Source organism: Acanthopagrus latus, chromosome 16 (assembly GCF_904848185.1).
Source record: "Acanthopagrus latus isolate v.2019 chromosome 16, fAcaLat1.1, whole genome shotgun sequence".
Taxonomy (NCBI): Eukaryota; Metazoa; Chordata; class Actinopteri; order Spariformes; family Sparidae; genus Acanthopagrus; species Acanthopagrus latus.
Window position 1 is genome coordinate 13,210,058 of NC_051054.1, and position 26,189 is coordinate 13,236,246.

Below are 26,189 nucleotides of genomic sequence, written 5' to 3' on the forward strand. Positions count from 1 at the left end.
GATAAAATAGTAACAATGGTGGGGAGTGTCTTTCTACCTTTCTAATTCTAATAAACTGAAATATAAGCTGTCCAAAGACAGTAACTTTGCTATAATCCCTGAAGACTTTCCGCGATGGTGGGATGAATCTGAAAGTCAAAAGGAGAGAGAGAAAAGACACGGCCCATTGAGGCAGAATAACTTCTTCTTAACTCCATACTGTATATATGCCAGTAACACCCCCCCTACACACACACGCACACACACGCACACACACACACACACACACACACACACACACACACACACACACACACACACACACACACACACACACACACACACACTGTCAAAGAGGAAGTGTTCACGGTGTGGCGGAGGGATTATGCTGGATATGTGGAGCAGATCTTGCTCAGTGCTAGTGATCCCTACACTCAGGGGGTTTGAGCTTAGCAGCCGGCTGGATTTGTATTCCCTCCGTCGCTAACCTCCTTCACCTCTCCCTCTATTTGTCTGTCTCAAAAAGCTGTGGTGGGATGGAGTCTTGAAACAGGGCTCGCAATGAATTGACTGTGGGAGGAAAAAGAGAGACTGGAGGATTACACTTAAAGAGGGCTCGGCAGTTTTTCTCCAACATCTGTCCTCTGTTTCTCTCGCTCTCGTCTGTGCTGCTCAGTCCAACTACAGATTAGCTTTAGCGACGGACTCTTTGGGAGGACATGCAGAATTCAGAGCATGGGACGTTTCAATATGATAAACTGGAGTGACTTTGCGAAAGTAATGTGTACCATTAACTGGGCTTATAAATTCACATGGACATTAACAGGATTTTTGAAAGACTGATTCAGATTTCAAACACATTTAAAGTTGTAATGCTGAAGATTTTCATTAAATCAAACCCTACATGTACTCAGCAAATGTCATTCAATGTAGTTAAAGTATTTCATTATATCTCTGTGTAACGTTTTCAGTGTTAGTGGCAGGGTCTGCCATCCTCTTTATGGATTCAAATAACCTTACTTGAATGAGAGATTAGTGGAAAAAGGTTTAAGCTTTATTGTCTCTCCCTGTGTGGAGAAAAGGTCAAAGCCTTTAATGGCCTTTAGATAGCGTTTAGTCATCGGTTCTTCAGACAGGTTACACAGTGGCTAGAAAGGTTTAAAGGTGTCATTTGTAAAATACAGCTGGAATCCTAAGGTCGCTTCAAAAATATAAGGGGCAGCATATAATATCAAAGTCAGATGGTGTACAGTTGTATTGCCTATGAAAATAGAGGTGAGAATAATAACTTACTTGACATTTTGTGAATTTATTTTGTTTGTTTGTAACAATTAAAGCTGGGGGAGCTTATACAATACATAGACCTCCAAGCTGTGAGATAGGGGTTTGATTATTGGACTGTTACAAAGTGTTATTATTACATGCTAGCTGGTTAGCATGCTAACTTCCATACACACCTGCAGCACAGTACAGAGACATATTTGACATAATGTCTACACAGTTGTTTCTTCGCACTCCTCTGGCCAAATTGACCTTTTAAGGTTTTAGGGCCTGCAAACTTGAGCAGGAGGAAAACAGTACTGGCTCTGAGAACACACCACTGCTGGTGATATTTGCCATTTGAGCATTTCAAGTTACAGTGACCGAAACAATCTCATTACCAGCAAGGGGCTGGGCATGAGAGAAACAAAATAATTCAACGTTTGTTTTGTCTTGGGTGTCTAATACATATATAAGCACCTTCCCTAATAAAAAAACAAAAACAAAAACTCATTGGATCTATATGAGTCACAAGGGGGCCATGTGTTTGATGAATTTTGCAAAAAAGGTTTGCAGCCACAAGCCTGTTAATATCCTCGCCATAATATTGTAAACAGATTGCTGCGGTCCCTGAATGAAAATGGGGCTCTTTGCTGACTCATCACAAACCGGGAGGCAGTTGTTATGGCAGCTATATTCAGCCCAAACACCGGTGATTTGTACTTTATGTGACATCTCTGTCTAGGATTGAGCTAATAAAAAGTAACAGACGGCTGAAGAAAGACACCTCTCTTGCTGCCGTGACTTTTAGGGCAGGAACAGACCACAGAGGCTCTAAGTCATGCTTGGCAGCGACTCTGGGCTCTGACACAAGCCTCTTTCTCAGTCTCAACCTTTCTCCACATAAAACAGGGCTTTGTCCCCTCCGTAACAAACAACCAGGAAGGAACAGGAGGCGGGACACTTCTTCTATCCAATATGTGTTTGTGTGTGTGTGTGTGTGTGTGTGTGTGCACGCACTCATTTTGTTCCATCCAGTAAGAGTGTTGTTATGGGAAACCAGATTTCCATGGTGTGAGAATGGTCTCACACATACAGACTGTCACCATCCTGAACATCAGCCAATTGTACATCTGCCATCTGGAGGCAAGATAACATACAGTGGCACTAGTGTTGGCAGCGAATGAGATCATTACACAACTAGAGACCAGGCGGCACGATTATCGGGAAGGGAGGCGATAGATTATTGGGGGCCTGGGCTATAAATTGGTGCCTTGAACTGCCCGATCAAAACTAGGACTACATGGCTCTATGTTCGCTCGGTGCATGGGGTGTGCTCAACTCGACAGATGGTTATGTTAAAAAACTGTTTTTAAAGCGTTTCTATTCTTGAATTCTGTCCCTCTGGTGCACTCACACTCCTATATGTCAGAGATGTTCAATGCATTTCGGGAGTTATTTTGGGATGATTTACTATTCTGCGCCCTCTCCACACAACAATCCTGACTGCTTCTACATACGGTCTATTTTTACAACCACAGCCGTCACATCACCCAGAAAACACACCTGAGCCTGTCCCAGCTATGTTTGTCTCGAGTGAGTGATAAACCTGACAAGGCCACCTCATTATATTATCTTTGCTCGCCGTGGTCACAGTGGACGGTCGCTTCAGACCCGTGGGATGTTTACAAGGATTCTGATTTACTTAAATGCTTTTGGTGAAAAAAAAAAAAAAAATCAAGGAATTCTCTGAGCTGTGAGCTTTATTACCAGTGGGTGTTACTGTACAGATTTCTAAATAAATCTGAGATAAGAAATATCCCTCACATTTGGAGCTGTGCGCTGTTTCAGTTCTAGTGGGTTAAATAGTTCTGGTGACTTTGAGGAGTCCTGTGTCATCATTTTAATTCTTCCCATAGCTCACTGATTGGACCAGTCAGCCATGAGGTTTCATTGATCGTCGGTGTTGGCTCTCCAGACTTTAAATGTAAGCGTTGATGGGGGCCTCTGGGTCAGTGGTTCCTAATGTGGGTGCCTCGAGAGCCTTAAAAACAGCACCTACTATCAAAAACACACTATCAATAACTTAGTATTGAGCTGAGCCGCAGACACTGACACAACAACTCACAGTTTCTCATTGTCACGGCAACACATTTTCCAGCTCTTCAGCAGTTGGGAAAAAAAACAGCCTTCAGTCAGAGCAGCGGCGTAAACAGACAGAGTTCAAAGAAATGCTGATACATCTCAGACCTCAGCACAGCCTGACAGGAGGGAATCTGAGCAGACTAGCAAACTAAAATCAGACTCAACACTGCTCTGTTCACACTGTCAAAGGCTGAAAAAGTTTGAGAACAACAGCTTTGAGTAACGTCAGATTTATTCCACAACAAAGACAAAAGGTAACAGTGAGACTGCTTCAAGTTTCATGTGAGTTAACAGGTCATCTGTTCTGTTAATGATTGTTCTTTTAGTGTAAGGGTTGGTAGCTTATCGCCGCGTTCTGTATTTCTGGCGGCAAAACTGTTTCTCTTCACTGCTCTGTGATTCTGAAAACAATATGTGACATTTACCACCTATGTTAATGATGAATTAACTCTGAATTAATGGTACATCCATAATCATGCCTAGTATGTTAAGTTTGAGAAATATGCCAACACTGGTCAATGAAAACACAGTACATTGCAACTATGTAAATTGGGTATGTTAAAGCGTGGATGTTTCCTTTATCTCCTCATTGAAACTGACAGATAGAGGGGAAATAAGATCAAATAATCATGTCCACCCTCTTTCCTCTCATCTCTGCACCTGTGTTTCTTGATGCATCTATTTTTAATTGAATTTCTAATGGGATTCTCCTCTTCTTCTCCCTCTCCATCTGTTACAGACAGGCTGAACACATGCAGTGGTGGCCATACGCACACATGCGAGCAGAGCTGGGGCTTCCCTCTTGGTTCTTCCATTAACAGAAGGAGACCAATTATGGTGCCCAGCAGCTCCTGGGAGCTGCACCACGGGCACCCAGAGGTTAATTATATCTGTTCACATCACAACTGGACAGATGAAATCCTGGCCAAGGTTCCGAGATGAGGAGAGGACAAATCAATGGGCCGTGGCTGTGGGCCCACTGGAGACAGTAGGCTTATGGAGATAATTACCATAAATATAATCGAGCCATCGTCACCTTGTTACAGTAATTAAATGGATCTTTGATTAAGCTTAAACTGTTTGGTGGCATATTGTTGGATTAAAATGGAGATTTATGCACAGGCATTCATATGCACGGATATGTGCGCTCATGACTGCTGACATACCTGCGCTCACGCAGACACACACTGATGATCTGCGCTGGAAATCATTTGCATACTAATTTGAAACAAATGCGAGTGCCTGACTGTGCTATACAGCTTCTCCAAGTGTAAAAATTCATGACTCTTTAATGACTGTTTTCCTTTCTTGTGTCTCACAGATGGAACGGAATAGCTTTGATGTGACTCTGAGCATCAAGCAGGGACTAAAAATAATGGCATCTCCCTGGGATTCTGCTGACTTGTGTGATTTATGACTGGTCGCCCTCCCCCACAGGTAGAAGTCGACCCTCTGCTGAGCACATTTAGCGTTTCCTTGCGGTGTGGAAGGTTCTGACATGATTCTGTTTTTGGCTCTTTCATGGTATTTTTACACAGCCCTGACATCCTGTCCAAGGACTCATGCAGCCTGCGTGTCTCCTCTCCCGACCTTGTGATGGCATGCACACACATGCGCAACACGAACTTGAAGATGGACACACACAGCGATATACAAATACAGTCACACATAACCAGAGAGTGCTTCTCCCTCTCATGTTTGACCGGCAGAAGCATTAGCTGCACAGACACACAGGCAGAGCCAGTATGTATATATTTAGCACTGGAACTGCTTTACATGCCTGATTGTTTTAGTGGGTCATGAGATGAGGCTGCATGAATGTGTGTCAGTAGAGGAAAACACAAGAGAGGAAGAGAGAGAGAGAGGAGAGGAGAGGAGAAGAGAGGAGAGGAGAGGAGAGGAGAGGAGAGGAGAGGAGAGGGGGAATACTCAGTAAGGACAACAAATGGCATCCCCTGCCCACTGGCTCACCAAGAGGCTGTTTTCCATGAGCACACTGACTCTGACCTTATTTCTGAACAAAACGCACCACATCACAAGGTTACAACACCACGCACAACAATATAACAAAATGCTTCTGAGTTTTATGGAGAGTTTTATAGAGAGCTGAGCTCATGCAGACGTGCAGCGTCAGCAGAGAAACCACGAAAGGGTCGCTGCCTCAATAAGGCAACGGGAAGCATTGTGACACTGGTGCCAGAATATTATTTTATGTATTGCAGTATTAACAGTTTGTCTCAGCACGAATGCACAACAACTGAAGTCGCATTCAGCCCTCAAAGGGAAAACAGCAAAAGCAATTTTTCATTTGGACAAAACTCAGATATCATGACTGAAATGTGAATTTCATCTCAGCAAAAACTTCAACTGGTCCTTTCAGCCAATCAAAAAAAATAAAATAATAATAATTTGCGACTATTTTGATATTCACTTGATCAGTAGGTCACAGATTTTCTTTATTTTCCACATTCTTTAGGTTTGGGATCATTTTTCACACAGTCAACATTAATGGGCTCATGGAAATAATCCACCTGGCATTTTTGAAACTGATGATAAAAATAATTGGTTGCAGATTGGGAAAATTAAAGTTATCAGTCTAAATTTCACTCAGTCTAAATCTAGTCTAGGTCTGAATAAACGAAAAAGTGAGTTCCCATCAGGGTAAATTCATGTGAACGCCCCCTCAAGTTGAAATAACTACTCAAAAATGTGGCAAAAAGTTTGGTGCACGACCTGCTGAGATCGAAGCTGGAAACATGGCGGATGTAAACATTTGGTAGATGGTTAACACCTCAAGCAATCAGTTCATGCAATGCATATCAATTTTTAGCTCACGTATAATTTGTAATATGTTTTTTCTAACAGTAGGTTTCTGTCTACACAGAGCGATCGAGATTAGTTTGAAAAGTTATTTATGAAGATTAACCCAGACAACAAGTCAGGTAAAACAGTATTTTCTTAGTTTTAGGGAATGTACTGGTGAAGCAACAATTATTATAGCTTGAAACTCCAAATAGCTATCAACATATCAACAACTCTCACTGGATAATACAACACATCGTAGAATCCATGTCTGCAGATATCAGTAACTCAGTTAATTATTGGGGCTGTTCACATGCCCACCTGCTATTCTGGATCATTTAATCATGACTCAGCATGATCCTGGCTCGTGGCCTCTATGCAGACACTATTCAGCACACCTCTATGGGTAGAACACGTTGTCCTCTCTATGTAGTGTGTATCCACTGTACAGAATGCCCTGCTTTACAAGTATCAAAGACAGATGATTCATGAAGAGAGCAGGATACCAGAGGGGAGCGCTGGCACCGCGTGGTCACTGGACTGCTTTCGTTATGTAATCGGCATCATTTCTCAACTGGCGACAAGGGCAGTCACAGATCCGCAAACACACACACACACACACACACAGCTTGACTCTCCCGCAGCACAATCTGCTGTTTTAGACAACACACCGCAGAGTCGCAGTGGATTGTAGCCGTCTGCGCAGACTCATTATATAGCTGTTGACATGTCCAAGTTTGACGAGCACACATCGTCGCCGGGTGTACATGTGAGCAGCTGCTCTGCGGCGTGAAAGAGAAAGTGCAAGACGAACCTTATCAGGAGAAAGGCGAGAAAAACAGTGAGGGAGATAAGGAGTGGGAGGGGGGGCGAGGAGGGGGGAAAGACTCGTGACTACAGAAGCCCAAACCGCCCCGCTCAATATCTGACTGTCTGGAGATAAAAAAAATAAAAGCACTCTGAGCTCCACTCGGGGCACTCTCACAAGATCAAACAAAGAGCGTGAGAGAGTCTGACACAGGGATGAGTGCTGGACGGAGAAAGGGGCGAGCAAAGCGAGGTGAAGGACAGAGAAGACTCTTGAAAAAAGGAAGAAATCCAGTGACGTCGAGAGAGCACGGTTAAAAAAAAAAGAAAAAAAAGAACGGAGAGTGTTGTGTGTGCTCACTGACACAGCAATGGGAAATCAATGGCAACCCTTAAATGAATCAGCAGCAGCGGATGAGTTATCCCATTCAGGTCGATATTTATTAAACTGCTGCTCTGCTACATTTTACAGTGACACATGAATAACGGCAGCGAAAGACATCAGCTCCTTTAACTCCTCTCTCTAACTGTTTCTGCATTGACATTTTAGTGCGCCTTTACTCATGTGGAGGAAATATCAAGAGTGCAGGTCAGCTTGCCAGCAGGTTTTACTAGACATTGATAGATGATGTTGAAAGAGCAGGGAAAGAGGTTAAAAGGAAGAAGAGGAGTGGATGTTTCCTGCTAAGCGGAGAGTCAGTGCGTGTGGATTTAACCTAAACAGGAAGGCATAACTCAAACTACTTGATTTATCGCTTTAAGAGGCATTTTTAAAAATTATCGAAGAGGAACATATCATGCTTTTTAAATGTTTTCCCGTGTCCTCTGTTTTATATAACTTGTTGTGCACATACAAGATCTTGACAGTTGAAAAGACGACAGAAGCTCCTCTTTCCCACAGAATGTTGCGCTCCTGAAACACCCAGTCAGATCGGCTAGTCAAGCTTTTGCATAAGTTAATGCCTTGTGGCTAGTTTGGCACGTAAGAATTGATTTAGCAAAGTTGCTCTGTGGTGGTTAGCAATTTTGGCTCAGGCACGTGCAAGCTGACCTTTCAGAGCAGACCTGAGTGTAGGGGATATAAACCTATTCTAGTAGTAACCCAAAATAAAATTATTAAAAGCTAAAAATGAACATATGTCTCCTATAAAGGTCCACAGTTTATTGAAAATAAGATGAAATGAAGGCTCTATCAACAGTGACATGAAGTTCCACTGCAGCCTCTGAGTTGAAGAAGAAAAAACTTAGTCCCAAACACAAATACAGACACATGCACCTCCGTCTCCTCCTCCCTGGCAACTTTTTCTTGGCTTCTGTGCTTGGTAACGTGAGTGGGGCTTAAGTCCTAATCCCCCTACACGTGCCATCACCAATCAGGGTTTGCATGCAGATACCAAGAGATGCACAGCCAAGAAGAGGAAGAGACTGGATGGAGTCGAGCCACCTCCACTGTGCATCAGAATACCTCTGACAAACATCAAAAGAGCCTCCGTCTTCATTCATTTCCCCTCTCCGCCCAGCACGCCTGCCCCGTCCATCTGTACTGCGACTGACTCAAACTTCCCCCTACTCTTTCTTAAGCATTCACTCTGCTGTTCCTGTGCTCCTGATTTCTCTATGTCCCGTCTTCACCGCGCCCCCTCAGCTGTCTTGCTGACATGCTCTGGTACCATCATGGTACGCTGCAGCTGAGGTGCGGGCTGTGCCAGTGTGCCTTTGGGTGTACAGCGAGAGTGTGGAACACAGTGATAAAGGGATGTTTGATCCAAATCTGAGTGGACGTCATTACCTCAAAACCACCTCTTGCTAATGAGCACAGGCAAATGGACTTGATAGGATGGAGAGGCTGGGCGCTCCGAGATGAACATGAGTGTGCGATCATCGGTATTAGAGCGCTGTAAGGCAGCCGGATTTACTTATTAACAGATTTACTTATTAACACATCAGGAGCTTTTGGTGCACCAGGAGATAATGAACAAGGAATCGCATTAAGTCATGTTTTTGCTCAAACGATTGTGCATGTTTCAGCTACTGTTTTTAAATATTGGAAATCGTAGTCCAAAGCAACAAATGTTTTTTTTTAGCAAGATAGAATCTAGAGTGAATTGTGAATTATTTTTGGCCACAATAATCAAGCAGTGAAAATCTGATCTGATTGTCTGATTTGCGATCTCACGGGGAAGCAGACATAAAAAAGGCCTCAAGGGCTAGAATGTTTAATGTTGCTAGGCAGCACTGTCAGCTTCAGCGGGAGTCCTCCCTCATTGGTTTTTGTGGTCCGGCTCGGAAAGTACAGATGTAACCATCCAGAATTTATTTTGATATCATCAGGGCAACCCCGATGAGCATTTCAGGAGGCTTAGAGCTGGATCTGTGAACCCCTCACAGTACCAGATAATCTGTGCCGAACAGCATGTATTGAACAGGCACTGCACTGGAAAATTTAAAGCCAGAAGATGAACAACAAGCAGTTGGGACAGTGAGGAGGATATTTCAGGAATTTATTTCTCATTGCATTAAAAAAGATTGATGTTGGGCAGGTAATTCCTTTGCAAGATGTCGGGGATGTAGGGAAAACAACCATGATGGTCCTTTAAAGTGATGGTAGCATCAAATGGACACTTTCTTACCCTTAAACTGAACAAGAATCCTGCCAATCTGATACAAGGACAATGATAATTCTATAAAAACAAAAGCAATCTTATTACAAGGGGCACAACACAGACTAATTCAATCAAACTGTCCCCTTCTGCAGGACCAGTAGATCCCAAATGTGATTTGATATATTTAACACAGACAGAAAGCTTCTCTAAAGGATTCGCTCCCTTCATCAGCTGTAATCAGTGTGTGTCAGAGTGTGTAATGAGGCTAATTTCCAGTTAGCCTGAGCTAGCCCCGACCTCCTGAGGACAAAACATGCAGCCTGCGCGCGTTTCTGCAGTTTAGCTGACCTCGTCTCCGAACATTAGTCTGGTTGGATGCTCCACAACACACGGGCCAAGAGAGAGAGAGAGAGAGAGACCGAGACCGAGAGAGAGGGAGGATGAATGACATCATTGACTTTTGCTTTGAGTGGATCTGGGTTCAGCTGGACGGCAGCGGCAGGAGTGATGTCACTTTGGCCTACAGGCCCTACACACAAGCACACAAACACAAGAAAATCTGCTGTAGCTGCTGTAACCCTACGTACCCTCAAACACACACATCTTAAGCAAAGCTCACCCAATTAAGCAGTCTGTTGGAACAACGAGCAAGGCGCTGCTCCCTAGTTAAGTGTGTTTTAGTTGTGTGTGTGTGTGTGTGTGTGTGTGTAGGAGAGAGAGAGAGAGAAATCAGTTTGTTTGGAGATTGGAAAATCCCCGGCAACAGCCCCCGAGGAGCATGTCTTATTTCATCTGCTTTCTCTCGGAGAGGAGACGTGACATTGCGAAGCATTACAAACAACCTCACAGTGTGAACTCACAGCCTCTCACTCTGGTTGCTGGAAATGACATGGCAAGAAGGACAAGAGGGGAATCTTAAGCATAATCAAATGAAGACTGTCCTGACAAAGTGCAGAAAGAGGAAGTTTACAGAGTCTCTCCATGCTCGCCTGCTCCGACGCTAAACTTCTTCCACCTGTCGACAAACCACCGAGCCTCGAGAGGCGTACAGTACTGACATGCTGTACCTGCCACCTCTGTGCTAAAATTTGTGAGATGTTTAAAGGCCAGTCATTTCCTCAGAGGAATTCAGAGAGCTGTTCTGATACCGTACAACAACTGCTACACCTGTTTTTCAGGTCAATCCAACCGACCCACCTCAGTTGTTATCCTTGGCCCACAGCACGTGCGTACATGTGAGTAGACAAGTACAAACCCAGTTCTGTTCTCTTCCCCCAGTTACTAGAGATCAGCACTTACTATTGTGTGAACTAGAGGTGGATGATTTAGTACTTAGATGGAAACTATTTAAGCAGTAAAGATATTCTTGACAATTTGAGAAAATACAAAAATATTTGCTGTTTAGAACTCACAGAAACCTCTCTACTTGTAGTAGTGAAGCATATGCGTGTTACGAACATAAAGCTAGCTGTGAAATGTAAAGGAACTAATGATGAAAAAGCAGTGTAGGGTGAACACGAGGCTGGGAGGCGATGGTAACGTTAATGAAGAGTCCAATCCTTACTCCTCCGTCGTGGAGCCAGGAGCCACGTTACCTATGCCTTCAGCCGCTGTTGTCATTGCCGTACCAGTATCCTCTCTACGTCAGCAAGTTTACACAGGCTATTACCATCATCACGATATATATTTTTCATGTTCAAATCAAACCAGTATTATCTTGAGGGACATTGAATGGCACCAACCCTGATGCTAACCATGAACTGGATTCGATCTGATGCCTCCTCTTTGTTATTTATTCCTGTTTGTCTTTATGTGACCTTCTGGAGCAGATGTTCCATCTTTAATTACTCATCTATGGAATGTCAGGGGAGTAGTTACACCTTTGTTTGTTACACTAAATGTATAAGAAAAAAACCCTATTGTTTTCAGTCTGGATGATCTTTATCACAAGTGTAGGCTTCTCTAGCTCGTCTATTCCTCTTTGTCTGCATCTCCTCCTTTGTGATCGCTATAAATTTAATGAGGGAAATCCATGAGGGATAAAAGCTTTTAACTGGATTCACCTCATCAGTCATTCATGAAAGTAGTGAGGTTCCCAGTATCCACGGCTGGGGGGGGGGACACCTCTTCCTCTATGTAATTCCACGGCTATAATTTGCTCTGTTGGACGACGGTGTTCCCTCATCCCATCGACAGCTAGTGCTTACACAGCGCAGTAAATATTATTGATTTTTTCATTATCCACTAGTGGCAATTATAGGTTACTCTATGCCTCAGCAGCGATAGCTTACGTTCGCTAACCAGTCCGCAGTCAACTGCTGATTACATGATGAAAAAATGTGAGATTCATATGATAAAGGTTTCATTTTTTCTTTTCTTTTGGCTGGTTGAGTCAGCCGCTGAATTAGCCTGGTTCAAAGTCCCTGCGCTACAGTTTTCTATTAGAGACACAGGTTATTGTGTTGGGGATAATCCCCTTTGTGAAGGGGGGCTCATTAACTCTAGTTCGTCAGTCTGCACGCAGTTAAACCGAACCTCATTCAAAAGCAATACGGGATGACAAATGTTGGACTGAGACCAACTTACTCACTGCCTTTTTCGAGCAGAGTTTACCAGTGTTTACTTTATCAAAAAAAAAACTGCAGCCCTCTTGGAAATAAATCCTAAACTGATGTCATACTGATGTGTCATGCTGCCTTACTTCTTCCCTGAGTCACTCCCTCTCCCACCCATAACATCAGCAGCCTGAAGTATGGTTTCTCTCACTGCCACCAAATAAATAACATCAGTGCAGCAGGCGACACAAGCATCCCGTCCCACCACTTCTGTGTTGTCTCGTTCAGCGAAACTGATCGTAATCAGCCATGAGGGGGGAAATATAATCATCACATAACCCTCATCGCGTCAAGCAGAACCACAGTAATCAGGGCAGCTGCTGCGGGCAAAGAACCGCTCCTCATCCTCCCTCCTTCTTTGTTTATTGGCTCAAATGCAGAAAAAACCCCCCAGAAACTTCATTTGGATTCTGCAGCAGTTTTTTTTCCTTTTTTTCCCCAATCATTCCCTTAAATATTCACCAACAAGACAACATGCTCCAAAGCAAATCTTTTGACATGCAGAGAAGAACATAAAAAAAAAAGCTTGCAGCGGAGCTGAAAATAGCTCTCGTCTGCAACACACACAAGCACAGACAGCAGCACATACCTCTACTTGGTGTCAAGTTTAGCCGGTCAAGCTGGTGACATGTCAAGTCCAGGGAAACAACATGCAGCAGAATGAACACAGGGGGATGGGGATGGGAGGATTAGTAGATTTACCGTTGCAGAACTGTAGCAGTGATGAGGTGTCATACAAGCTGCTGTAGCTGGAAAAGCCGTCCTCCATTCTCAACCTCTGCTCCGCTCCTCTCTACTCCCTCTGTTATCCACCGCTCCTTCTCCTTCTCCGCTCCTCTCCTCTCTCTCTCTCTCTCTCTCTCTCTGGTGACTCCCCTCCGTTAGTTTATCGTTCACTTGGCGTCCAAGGCGCTCCCTCCATTCACTCTGCACGGGTCAGGCTCCCTGGGTGAGTCACCATGGCAACCCATTCACTCTGATTATGTCATGTGAACTCCAGCCCCTCTTCTTCCTCCTCTTCTTCTTAACCACCCCCTCTTAAAAAAAAAAAAGTCCTGAACTGGAGCGGAACACACTCCCTGCTGAAGAATGACTGTGCCGGACTGCCGGAGAGACGCAGAGACAGAAGTTAAGAGGCTGCTGGTGGTTTTGTTTTCCCCCTGTGCTCGTCCTCTCCTCCCTCCTGCTCCTCTTTTATTCCCCTCCTCCCTCCGTTCTCCTCTTGTCCTCCTGTCTTCGGCAGAGGCAGCTGTGTGTCGTTAGCTCTCGCTGATCTCCAGCAGAAAAACAGCTTTAAGAGGGCTTGAGCTGAGAGCGCAGGCAGGCTCTGGCACAGGCAGTCACTGTGTGTGTGTGTGTGTGTGTTTGTGAGTGTGTGAGTGAGTGCAAGTGTGTGTGTGTGTGTGTTGAGATAAAGCTCGGGACAGCCCAGCCTTCCCCTGTCACACAGTGTGGACGAGTCATAGCGCAGGGGGCTGGGCCTGTCAGATAGATCCTCCTCCTCTGCGAGAGGAGAGAGGAGGACAGGAGGACAGGAGGTGAGGAGGAGAGGAAAGGCAATGAGTGGAGAGAAAAGGACACAAGGAGAGAGGAGGAGAGAGGTGAGGTGAGGTGAGGTAACAGGAGGAGACGGGAAATGAGAGGAGACAGGAGAAGAGTGAGGGAGAGTTGAGGAGAGGAGGAGAAAGGATGAGGAACTAGGGGCAGGAATGGAAAGGAGGGAGGGGGAGAAAAGAGGAATGGATGAAAGAAGGGATAGGTGGGCCAAAAAAAATGAGAGAGGACACTGACAGAGAAGAAGACAGGAGAGGAAAGGAGAGGAAAGGAGGTAAAGGGACAGGACAAGGTAGGGGGGGAGGACGGAGGAGAAAAGAGGAGAGGAGAACAGGGGAATGAGGAGAGGAGGGATGATGACTGAAAGGAAAGGAAAGGAAAGGAAAGGAAAGGAAAGGAAAGGAAAGGACTAAAGAGGAGAGGCGAAGGAACAAAAGGAGAGAGCATGTGAGGCTAGGAAAGATGGGGAGAAAAGGTATCAGAGAAACTGAACAGAGGAGAGAGTGAGAGAAGGGAAAGGGCCGAGAGGAAGATGTGTGGAGAGAGGAAAAAAGAGGAAAGGAGAAAGAAGGAGAGAGGAGAGGAAAAGCGAGAAGGGGATGCAAAACTAAACAAATGGCTGGTTACCGGAATGACTAAGGCACCGTGGCTCTCTCTACGTTATTCTGCTGCTCTTCCACACACAACCACGTGTCACACACACACACACACACACACACCTGCGCGCACGCACGCACGCACGCACACACACACACACACACACACACACACACACCATATGTATGTAAAGTCACATGGGGACACACCATAACAAACCCAACGCCACATCCTTCCTGCGGCCAGACATTCGCACAGTCTGCCAGGGGATCTCTGCTGTGGCTAAACATGATTATCGCTCCGTCCTCTGTCTGTCTTATCTGCCACGCTGCAGACTGCACAGAGAGTGAGGGATCCCTAAAAACAAGGACGAGAGGGGGAGAGAATGAAAGGGAGACCAGGGGATTGAGAAAAGAGAGAAATAAATGGGATGGAGGGGGAGGGGACGGAGGAGAAACTGAAAGAGAGAGCGCTTGAGGAGGGTGCGGGGTTTAGGGAGAAGGAGCAAATTAAAAAGTGAGCCGGGTGGGACTTTTGTGAGGGGACACCCCTTGAAAAATGGGTGCTTTTTAAATCTAACCGGGGGTTTTGTATGTGTATGATGGGGGGGGCTCTTTGCATTATTTATCATTCAAGCTTGCAGGGGAAAAATAACAAGGCTAAAGAAGACAGAGTCTGTGGCCTATATTCACGTCTGAAATGTTCCCCCCTTTCTTGCTGGATCACAAGACGGAGCCGACGGAAATTACACAAAGGCGAGGGATGCTCTAAAGGCAGCGGTGGGGAAGACCATGAAAGGATGCATTTGTTTCTCTCGTTTTTTTTTTAGCCCAGCAGGTGAATAATCTGTGTTCTCTTTCCGTGCAGGTATCTCCCATTATATGGAGAATCGCTTCTGGTTCAAGAGGTGGCGCAGCTAAATTTGACCTTTAAGAGGAGGATGAAAGGGATGTAGTGAAGCACCTCTTAACGGCTGATCAGTTTATAGTTCAAGGCCTCTGTGTTGTTGACCTCAGAGCTGCGCCTCCATTCTTCTCCCTCCGCTCCCTCAGGAAAAAAACACCGCACTCTGGTTCACTTATTACACAATTAACAAAAAGCCACCGATAGATCTGGCAGCAGCAGGCCAGATTCTGTTGGGAAAACAAGGTGCTCTTTGTAGGCCGGTGCTACATTTGCACACTGCAGCAGTTGTGTTGTAAAATCACAAGGATATTACGTTTCAAAACACAGAAACGGAAAGTAAAGTGTTGACCTTTAAACCTTCTGTCTGCAGCTACAGTTAATGTCCTTATCTGCAACTAGAGCGTGTAGCATATGCACCAATGTGTTTGCAGGTATTCTGATAATCCCATTTCAGATGTTTCAAACGGGTCGCTGCATACCGTACATGTGTTTAGATTTAGATACAGAAAAAGAATTTAAGGCAGAGCAGGCAGGCAACGTGCACTGTAAACATCCGTTGTGTTTTTGTTCAGAAGGCCGCAAGTCACGCTGGTGTTTAGTCTGAAGGGGTTCAGATTATCACAAATCTCATTCTGGGGCAGATTTGGGATCTAGATTAGGGACAGGTCTGGTTTTTTGCGTGTCTGTCTCTTGGTGCATATGCTCACGTGAGAAGAGAGGCAGCTAAAACTGGGGTACGTTCCCTCCAAAATCCCCCCCACGGCTCCCTAAACTCCACCTACCACCCAGCGGGTGGCAGGTGGTGGGACTGCTGCTGCTCCACCCCTCCTCTCTCCACACCCCCCCATTGTTCCCCCCCTCCCACCTCCCCTCACTGTATCCGTGGGGTGCGCACACACACGCACACACACACACACACACAGTCACACACTTAGAATATAAACAGGATAGTGCTGTGCAGTGTGACGATCTCTCTCTCTTAATAACAAGTAGGCTTCTGTATCTGCACAGCCACAACATGCAATCTGGGAGCACAAATTGGGACAGCGATGATCTCAAGACATCTCCGTTATAATGCCATTGAACATAATAATAAAACAAAATGCTGAAAGCAGCTATACTTAACATTTTTAGAACTGTATGACATGAAGTGTCTTAGTGGAGCTTTACAGCAAGTTTCAGCTCATTTTTCAGCTGTCTGACTGCTGTTTTGGCCCACTAATCGCTCACACAGTGTTTTCTTACAGCTGCATAATGCTAATATTTTCATCATAAAAAAAGATCTAAAATCTATTCTAAACTACGTGCATATTCCAGATGGAAACAGTTAGCGCCTAGCTAGTGGACAAAATGGACTGTTCAGCAGCTAAAGAAACAGATATTAGCCTCAGGATTTGGTGGAGACCAAACACAGAGCTAAAAGAGTGTGACTACTGGTCTTACATTCAGAAGGTGGCTATAAACACAACTCCAAATTAATAATATTGCTCCATAGATGCTGAATGTGTAAATAAGCAACTGTTAGCTAACATGTTTACTGTATTAACATGAAAGGCGATGTGTCATCTTCGTATTCACACTTCTTTCTGCTGCCCCCTGTAGACTGAAATTTCAAATGGAGATACTTCCAGTTTCCTCATGTAGGTTGCAAGGCTAACTTTAAGATAAGTTACTTTATCATTGGAAGCACATCATCAGGGTAACACTAACTGCTGCTGACTGTGGCTGCCCTTATAGCGAACGAGACTTAGCCCTACTCATAAAACTGGTGACGGAGAAGCAAATCAGCGTGGCTAAATCTGACTCAGCTTGGCAAAAATTGTTGGTGGAAAAACACCATTAGTGTTTACGTGGCTAGCACAGGAGCTATAGACATGTGGGCCTAGAGACCTGGTGCATCTTCTAAATAGACCTTTAATTGCAGAAAGTTTTTGGGCCACCTGCAGAGTCAGAGCACATGCAGTTATCTCACCTAACAGAGGATGTAGTTTCCTGCTTAAAAGCACTCTAACACTTTTCTCTCAACTACCCTGCTGACTCTGTTTTTACAGATTTGGCTCTCAGGAGGCACTTGAAGGTCATGTTCAAACCGAGCTGGTCGTTCTTCTCTTTCTTCCAGAGAGGGAGAAAAGAAAACTGCTGACACTGGTTTTATCTGCAGATGATCAGTCAGTCTGTCAGTGGGCCAGGATTATGCACAATCAAATCCAGAGCTGAGGAGGAAACAAGGTCAATCCTCTGTATGATCCAGCCACCATCTGTGTGCCTGTCCCGGTTATTGGGCTGTTTTGTGCTTTACACCATGGATTAATCCAACCTGGGGTTTTAATGATCCACATCAAATTTCAAACAAAGCCTGCGGGGAGCATGCACTTTTTACAGTCAGTCAAGCTGGATGGCTAGACTGTATAATCTTTATGAACATGGTTGTGGGTAGTCCCGTTAAGCTTTGCTCCAACTAGTTAAACATTACAGAAAGCTTGTGACACTGGGAAAGTTGCCAGAAGACTTCTTATATATCCTTGTCGCCATATAAGGCAGTGAGATCACAATAAATGATTACGTTGAAATAAAAAGTTATAAAGGGTTCATAAAGGCATCGTTAGTCATACCAGCAGCAGGTATTAAAGTTCACCAAATAGAGCCAACAAGGAAAGCTGGGCAGAACACGCTCTCTCTTGTCTTCCATTTATTTCACTGGTTTTCAGAAAATGTTATGTCAATGTTATAATGCTAACACACTGAGATAGTAAAAAATACTAAACATTATCTGCTAAACAACCATGTGTTAGCCTGCACTGATTAAGGAGAATGAAAGTTGTATCTTTTCATCTTACCTTAGACTTTGGTCGATGGAGAAATGATTAATCCTGAAGGCATGACCGTGCGACATCTGATAACAGCAGCTGTACTACTGACGCACCTTGATGTTGAGAAGAGGCCAGACCGGCAGAGGATGTAATACTGTCTGTGACTGACAGGTTCACTCTTTCTAATAACTGTCTGGACAGGAGAGCACAGAGAGAGACGGGGAGAGATGGATTGAATGTGAGAGGGGAGAGTAAGTCAGCTGAGTGACTGCTGAAAATACATCATTTCCAACCTGCTGGGGAGAATAACCTGTCCTTTCTAATACATGCTTATCTGACTAGGCGCCGAGTCCAGATTACAGTACATTTCCTGACACCGAATTATGAACTCTGCTCGCCTCATGTCGGACGTAATTAGCTTCAAGAATCTGAAGAAAATAGACTACCTGTGTGCTGATGTTCCCCTTACAAGCTGTTATCTGCTGTGTGTGTGCGTATGTGTGTGTGTGTGTGTGTGTGTGTGTGTGCATGTGAAAGATAATCAAACAGTTTTGTTTAACCCCTGCAACAATCAACCAGAATCCATGAAGAAGAGCTGTTTGAAAGTTTTTGTCATCATGAATTATGAGGGGGTAAATGTGACCTACTTTCATTGGAGGAGAATCCAACAGGGTGATAATGTTTTGTTCACAGCTCTGCTGCTTCAGAGAAACCAGAAGGAGCTGATTCAGGCAGAACACGAAGACTCCCATGGCAACAAAGATCTGGATTCAAACCAACAATACGATGCATGACCTGTGACGGATCACAGTAAACCAACTTCCTGCCTGCCGCCTGTATCACATCATTACTGTCAAAAAGTTAGATGACAATACGAGTCTACAGCAATATGAGCAGAAACTATAGGGCCAGCTAAATGCCAACATTAACTCCAGGTTAAAAAAAGAAGAACACAGAGGAAGTAGGACAGGTTCTAAATCCAGCATTTATGTCAAAATGTCTTGGTTTGCCACTGCAATGCTGTAAAAGTGTTTTTTCAAATCAATTAGGGATCTCTGGGGCTTCCTAAGACTTGGATAATTCCATGGATGACTGGACTTTCATTTTTGGGGTGAGTTGTCCCTTTAAGAGTTACGGCCATCCTTGCGGCTCTGTAAGGGTTCAGCTTGGGCGCAGAGCCTCTCTGGGCTAAACAATTATTTGAGCAGTCACCAAAGTTATAAAGTCCTGAGGTGAAAGTGAAGTTTGCACCGAACTTTCACGAGAATCTGTGATACATTTTACTCTTAGTCGAAAATGTCAACCTGCCTGCGATGCAACAAGAAAAGCCATGCGATCCTCAAAGTCATTAGAAGTCATTATCTGGAAACTGAAGCTATAATTACTAAATGCCACGGGAGACATTTCACAAGTTGTCAATATCGTCATAGCTGCATATATATAGCTGAAAATGTTAAATATAGATAGTATCTCTATCATTTATCAATACTTGCCGCCTGTCTGTTTCAATCCTTTGCACCCCACTCCACCTTCCAAAATTGAATATGTTATCCAACCCAATGGAAAGAGTCAACTTACAAAGACTGTACAATACATTTTTTGTGCAATCAGTGCAGAGAAACATGGCTAGACGATGAAAAGGAAATGGCAGCGGCACACTGCAGCGCACTGTGGGCCACACAAGCAGCGGCAATGCCAAATAATGATGTTATGGTTCAGGAAAACTGGGTCACCACTTGTGTTTTTAGCGCAGTCTTTCGGTTGTGGTCTCCTAATAGCATTATGTGTGTAGAAATCCACTGGCAGACTGTGTAATATCTACAAAACCCCACATTTACCCACATTTAAGAATTTAAAAGAAAAAAGGAGGGGGAATGTATTTTGCAAGTCTTGCAGTGGTGCGATGATGTATTCGAAAGATCTGAAAAGCAGCACTGATTCCTACCCTGGCATTATGGGTAAAATCAATATGAGTAATGCTTAATCAACTCATAAATTCTTTAAATAAATCAGCAAACACAGGCTGTGACGGGGTGCCGCAGCAGTCACTGTGAGATAAACAGGAGCGTGCGTATTGGATTTAAGGCGAGCAATGGTGAAGAGGAGTTTGGTTCCTGAGGCTTAAAAAGGAAGACGTCCTGTTCTCTGTTAAGTCTCCATGGAAGACAAACTTCATGGGAGGGAGACAGAGAAGGCACGTGAGTGTAGAAGAGGAGAATCTGCTTCTGGGCCGTAAATAGCTCCTAATCCTGAGGCTGTGGAGCAGCGTTACATGTCCTACTGCAGCGCCTCTTTTCTGTAACACATCAAACAGCACTGAAGAATTATAGGTCACCGAATCTCTTCTGGCGTATTGAAATATGCAGTCCTATGAAGCAAGTGGCAACACATCTTGACCTAACAATGTAAATACACAGTATCATCTGAATTTTGGCCTTGTTTTACAATCAGAGCATTGCATTTTGTTTGCTTTAAAAACCAGGAGGTAAGTCTGCAGTTTTGAGCCACATCCCTCTAGATGGCTATTCATGCAAACAGTACAATCTCCGTAACACTTTCATGAATAGATATTGATTCTGTAGCTGACATTAACAGTCACTGGCTGGTCATTGGGAACTGTTGAAGCCACTTCAGTCCCAGAATCACTGCCTCTAACTCCTAATCCTGTCCTTGAGCATCGGCAGTGCCTGTAAGAAATAGGTCAACGTTTTGGTAGTCACATTTCTAACAAGTTATAAGTGGCTTGTTAACGCTTTACCAGACACAGCACCATATATCCTTACATCCTGGGTTTGACCAAGGAAAAATACCCCAAAGAAATCCTTTAATGGTAACAAAAACAGGCCCCTTCTTCCAGGATGAAGTGGGCGGACCTGCTTTATATATTGCATATGAGCAGGGAGCGGGACTACATTCTTAGTGAGCCCACATACAAACACTAGACAGGACAGAGTGAACAGACAGGCAGGAAGAAAGCAGATGGACAGAGAGGGGAACGGGGAACGAGCCAGTAAAGTAGACCTACTGTGTTATTCTGCAGGGAAGCATGACATTCATAACATCATCATGACCATATCAAATTATCTTTTATGGTAATACTTGAGCTTTCCGTTGCTTCTGTGTCAACCTTTGATACCTCTCCCTCCCTGCCTGACCCCCTTCCGCCTTTACACTAATGATGCAATAGAAGCGGGGAAGAGGGGTTTAAACCACACTGACTTCTCTACATCTAATCTATATGTTAATGAGGAGGAGAACTCGGACACACAAGTAGAACAGGATCGGTGTGCTTCAGTCGACTGCGATCCATGGAAATCTACTTATGCGACCGGTGCTCCATTAAAAAGCAGAAAACCTCGCAGGTCAGGAGGAGACGCTGTGATTCGTCACCCCTCCACTGCTGTGAAAAGGAGCCATTTATCTAAAGGACGGCGATTTAAATCCACCTCATCACTACAACTAGCATGAAAGTCCAGCAGTGCTGTGGTGTGTAATATCAACACACACACACACACACACACACACACACACACACACACACACACACACACACACACACACACACACACACACACACACACTGTGTATCCCGGAGTGTGCAGGGCTGTGTGTTCTCTCAAGCGACGACAACATTAATCACATCTGACTTGGCCGCTGAAACATCCCTGTACACCCTTCCCCCCATTTCCTGAACAACCAGGAACTCTGCTCCGCTCTTTCTCTCTGCACTGTCCACAGATGTGCGTGTATGTGTGGTGCGAAATCACACGGAACCCATCTCACCGTGGCTGAAAATGCATACCTCCTCAGCACACAGCGTTATCTTTCACTTGCTTTCCATGCTCCACCACCCACAGCTTGATTCCATAAATTCCTGAATGCCTTCTCTTTCCGTTTCGTGTCGTACCCTCCCGCTCCTGCATCAAATAATGTTTCTTCCTGCGCTCGCTCCTCTCCTGCTCCTTTTCAAAGTCAGAGCGACTCAGGCCAGCGATCGATGCAGCCTAAAATAAACCCTGCTGAGGAAACCTGGTGTCTGCTGCGGAGTTTTACTCCCATGCATATGCTGAGGCATGCCCTGCTCCTTATAACGAAACTGCAGGTGACTGCACTCAAGCCCGTGTGACAAATGACCTCCCCCCCCTTTCAACCAGAATGTTGACATGAGGATTAGGTTTTTACATCAGCAAAGCTAGTAGTCCTCATATTCAGGGCACAGATGGAGGGCTGATGTCAGCAGGCCATGATGCCATCTTCACCTCTCATCTCTACATTTCTAACTCACTCACTCTAGAATGTTCACACACACACACACAGATGTGTGCAGTCAAGGGCACGGGGGACACAAGTTCCTCACAAACAGACCCAAGATAGTTTGGAATTGTCAGTCACACTTTAGTTCTCAAGTCCCCCCGGGCTGCGTGCTCAGACCCCTACTTTCCACACTGTACACCCCTGACTGCAGTCCCAGACATCAAGAGATCTCTACAGTGAAGTATGCGGTCTACATTCATCGTAGTATGATGAGAGTTCATATATAGCACTGCTGCCGTCTGGTAAAAGAAACAGAAGTATCCGCTGTCGTAGCACCAGACTACAGAGCAGCTTCTTCTTTCTCAGGCTGTGAGACTCCCAAACTCATCGTCAACACCTGCCACAACTAATATTGTTTCTTGTGCAGCACAAGAGAATACACAACATGCATTTCATTGAACAACCCTGTGTTGCAGAATGATAATGGAATGAACCTTGAAATTTGAATCAAGCAGGGATTGTAGGAGTCCTCCCCCAGACATTTTTATCTGTCTCAACTTATGGTTGAAAGCTATTCAAGTGAGGGAAAACCACAATAATCCAGTGCCAGTCTGACAATTCAAAACTGAACTCAAAACCCCTGTGTCCTCCCAAAATGTACATCTGTGTGTAGTATTTGTACTGCAGTCGGGGGTGACTGTATGCTGGTGGTTTCTCTTCCACATAAAGTCTTGTCAGCTTCCATTTAAACCCCCATACTTCTCAGCTTCATGACACATCCAGGGCTCCTTTTCATTTTCCACCAAACTGATTTCCTCTGCGACAGCCACCGCCTCGCTCCTCGCTCCTCGCCCCCCTCCCATCTTCTCCGCTCCCCTTTCACATCCCTACTTTTGTCCTATCTCATTTTCTCCACTTTTGTACAGCATCCCCAACCAGTCTTTCGTTCCTTTTTTCATATCAATCTTGCCCCTTTTTATGACCCTGTGCTTTTCCTTCACTCCATTCGCTGTACCAGCAGTCATGAAATGTGCAAATACTGCCACCTGCAGGACACTAGCTGAACTCATGCTGCTCAGTCCAGGTCTCACTGTCATCACTTCACAATATTCTATTCAATATTCCATCATTTTCTTCAGAAAATCCTAAATTTTCCACTGAGGTCAATTTTGACATGTCACAGTAGGAAAAGCAATGGTGTAAATATTAAAATTATATCTGGCTGCTTTGCTTTCAGGGCACCTGTATTATGCACTGCAGCGTCTCACTGCCAGAGAGATAATTCATATTATCACTAAAACTTTCGCTCTGCCTGCGAAGACAAGTCAGAATGTCTGCAGTGAAAAAGCCCTGCTGTCTAAAATAATTAAAAGACTGTGTGTTTGTCTCAAACTAAACCGGGAACCTCCCCTAACCGTCCAGCTCCACGGCGACCTTCCTAAACAGTTTATTCCTGCTCGCACCATTTCCTTTAAACACTTTTCCTTCAGATAACATCTTTATTCCCACACATCCTCAGTGGAGTCACCGCAAACATCTGTTCTGACAGTTTGCCGAGGCTGTAACCTGTACCCTTTACAATAATGTTACATTTTCACACCCAGAGGCTTCTAAAAATTAAGAGTGTCTGAATGAAAATATGCAAATATTCCATAAAGATTTTCCCTTTGATAGATGCAGATCCACATAGGACTCATAAGACAGAGTGAAAGGGCTGAAAAATAAAAGTTAGTTTGATTGATATAGATTTGACAGCACGATTAAAAAAAAACCCAAACATGTTTAGCTAAATAAATTAAAACAGAGATACCTGTTTTTGCATGTAAGTGTAAGTGGAGCACCAGACAGCAGCTACTTTGTGGCTTTATCCGATTTTGGAATCAACGTGACTTGAAAAAGGGAGCAGCGCTGAGTTTCGGTGCCAGAAAGTAAATCACAGTAATTGAGCTGCCTGATTTTGATGCAATTTCCTGGCAAATCTATTAGAGTATGATGTGACAGATAATGGAGGTGTGGTCAGCTGCCCATCACATACAATCACCCCCGGTCTTGGCAGCTTTAAGCAAGGCCGCCTGCTCTGTCACTGACAGCATCAGACAGCTCTCAAACTGCTGAGTCATGTTTAATTAAGGGAATCATGCATGGATGGACGGAGCCGGAGAGGGGAAGGAAAGAGGAAAACCAGGAGATAAACAGACGGGACAGGGAGAGATGAGATAGAGGGGAGGAGTAAGAGACTGAGACATGAGCGAACGAGAGAACAAGACATGTTTCTATTTATAACTGATTGTTTCTGTTGCTCTGTCAGACGGCCGGTTGTAAGGACTTCAGCTCCACTCTCAGCTTGGCTACACTTGCGGGAAATGACCCTTCACTTCATGCTCAACTGCACACACACACACACACACACACACACACACACACACACACTAAACATCTTTATACTTGCTTGTGATGAACATTTACTCAAGTACTGGACTTTTTTGGGACTTAACCTGAGTATTTCCTTTTTCCTTCTACTTCATGCTTCCACTCCACCACATTATAGAAGACAATACTGTACTTTTTTACTCACTATATCTATATAATAACTTTGGTTACTAGTTACTTTATACACTTCATGCTGCAAGTAGCACAAATTGGTAATCTAATACTAAAACAGTTTATACATCCATGTAAATATATCTACAATTGACTTCAATTAGATACTTTAAAGGTGAAATATGTAGGAATTTGCCCCCTGTTGAATTCATACTCCAAATGAAGATTGTGCAGTGTATCACCAGATTGACTGCTAACTGCTGCTGCTATCAGTTAGCTCAGTTAGCCGTGCAGCTAGCGGCCTGGACTGGGAGCCCTTAGTGGTATCATGAGAAGGGACAGGCCGGGGCTAGCTTGACAATTTCTGTCAATTTTTGAATGTTTTGATACTTTATTGTTTACATAAAGCACATTTAAGGCTCAAGTGCTATCCCTGTGGTTGACTTTTACTTTTCCCCAAGTAACATTTTAACCCATTTTTTTTTTTTAGAAAACACTGTTTGTCTCCGTTAGCACTGGAACAGCCGGGTCACATGCAGTATTACTGTATTCGTAAATCTCTCTCACAGGAACACTGTGAGAGACCGACATCTACCTTCCTACCTCCACCCAACCTCTCTCCTTTGCTTTCGTCTCTACATGTCTGATTAAAACTGCTGCAGAGTCATACTGCATTATTTTGACGAAACCAGAGGGAATTCTCTCCAAGTTTTCCATATAAGGGCCCAAACCGAACCGGCTCCTCTTTGCAGCTGAATACTTGCTGGGTGAGCTGTCTCAGTGGAGGGCTTCGACTAAAAACAGGACGGGCCAAGAGAGAAAGACACTCTCCCTCAAACACACACAGAGAACAACACACATGTGCAGACACACAAATCCAAACAGTTTACAAGCACATATTCTCACCTCATATATCAGTCTTGAACACAGATGTGTGCACATGTGCACAAGTTTTTGCTTACCCGTGGGTAGCCCCTCACACTCAGACATGGCCGCAGAGAGGGGAGGGTCAGGACAGTGTCTTCTCTTGTCAGCTGAGCGTCTGCAGTCTGTTGCTTCTCCTGGATCTCCTTGTTTTTGCTGGCCAAGCTCTCAAACTGTCCCACTCTCTGTGTGTTTGGCTTTCTTACTAAACTTTCTTTCTCTTTGACCTCCCCCCGCTCTCTCTCCCTCTCTCAACAATCTGACCAGTGGCCAGTAGATATGCCAATCAAATATCACACACTGCGCTATTGGACACTAAATTTGTAACCAACAATCCTCCCTTGGGATACAGTTTCCCTCACATATGGCAGGCGGTCCCAGATATGATTTCC

At 44.4% G+C, this 26,189-nt stretch overlaps 1 protein-coding gene across 8 annotated transcripts in view; it reads right to left on the bottom strand.

Annotated features, from left to right (window-relative positions):
• The window catches only part of eml1 (EMAP like 1), a 53,472-nt gene extending 27,479 nt beyond the window's left edge, over nucleotides 1-25,993 (bottom strand). Inside the window, exon 1 of one of the 8 annotated variants that reach the window (XM_037071824.1) lies at nucleotides 25,836-25,993. In XM_037071824.1, the coding sequence (XP_036927719.1) occupies nucleotides 25,836-25,863 (28 nt within the window). In that variant the 5' untranslated portion in view covers nucleotides 25,864-25,993. Of the gene's footprint in view, nucleotides 1-12,800; nucleotides 12,894-12,913; nucleotides 13,722-25,835 lie in introns of those variants that run through there. The other 7 variants (XM_037071821.1, XM_037071820.1, XM_037071823.1 and 4 more) reach the window with 7 other exon arrangements.
• Between the last annotated feature and the right edge of the window lie 196 nt (nucleotides 25,994-26,189).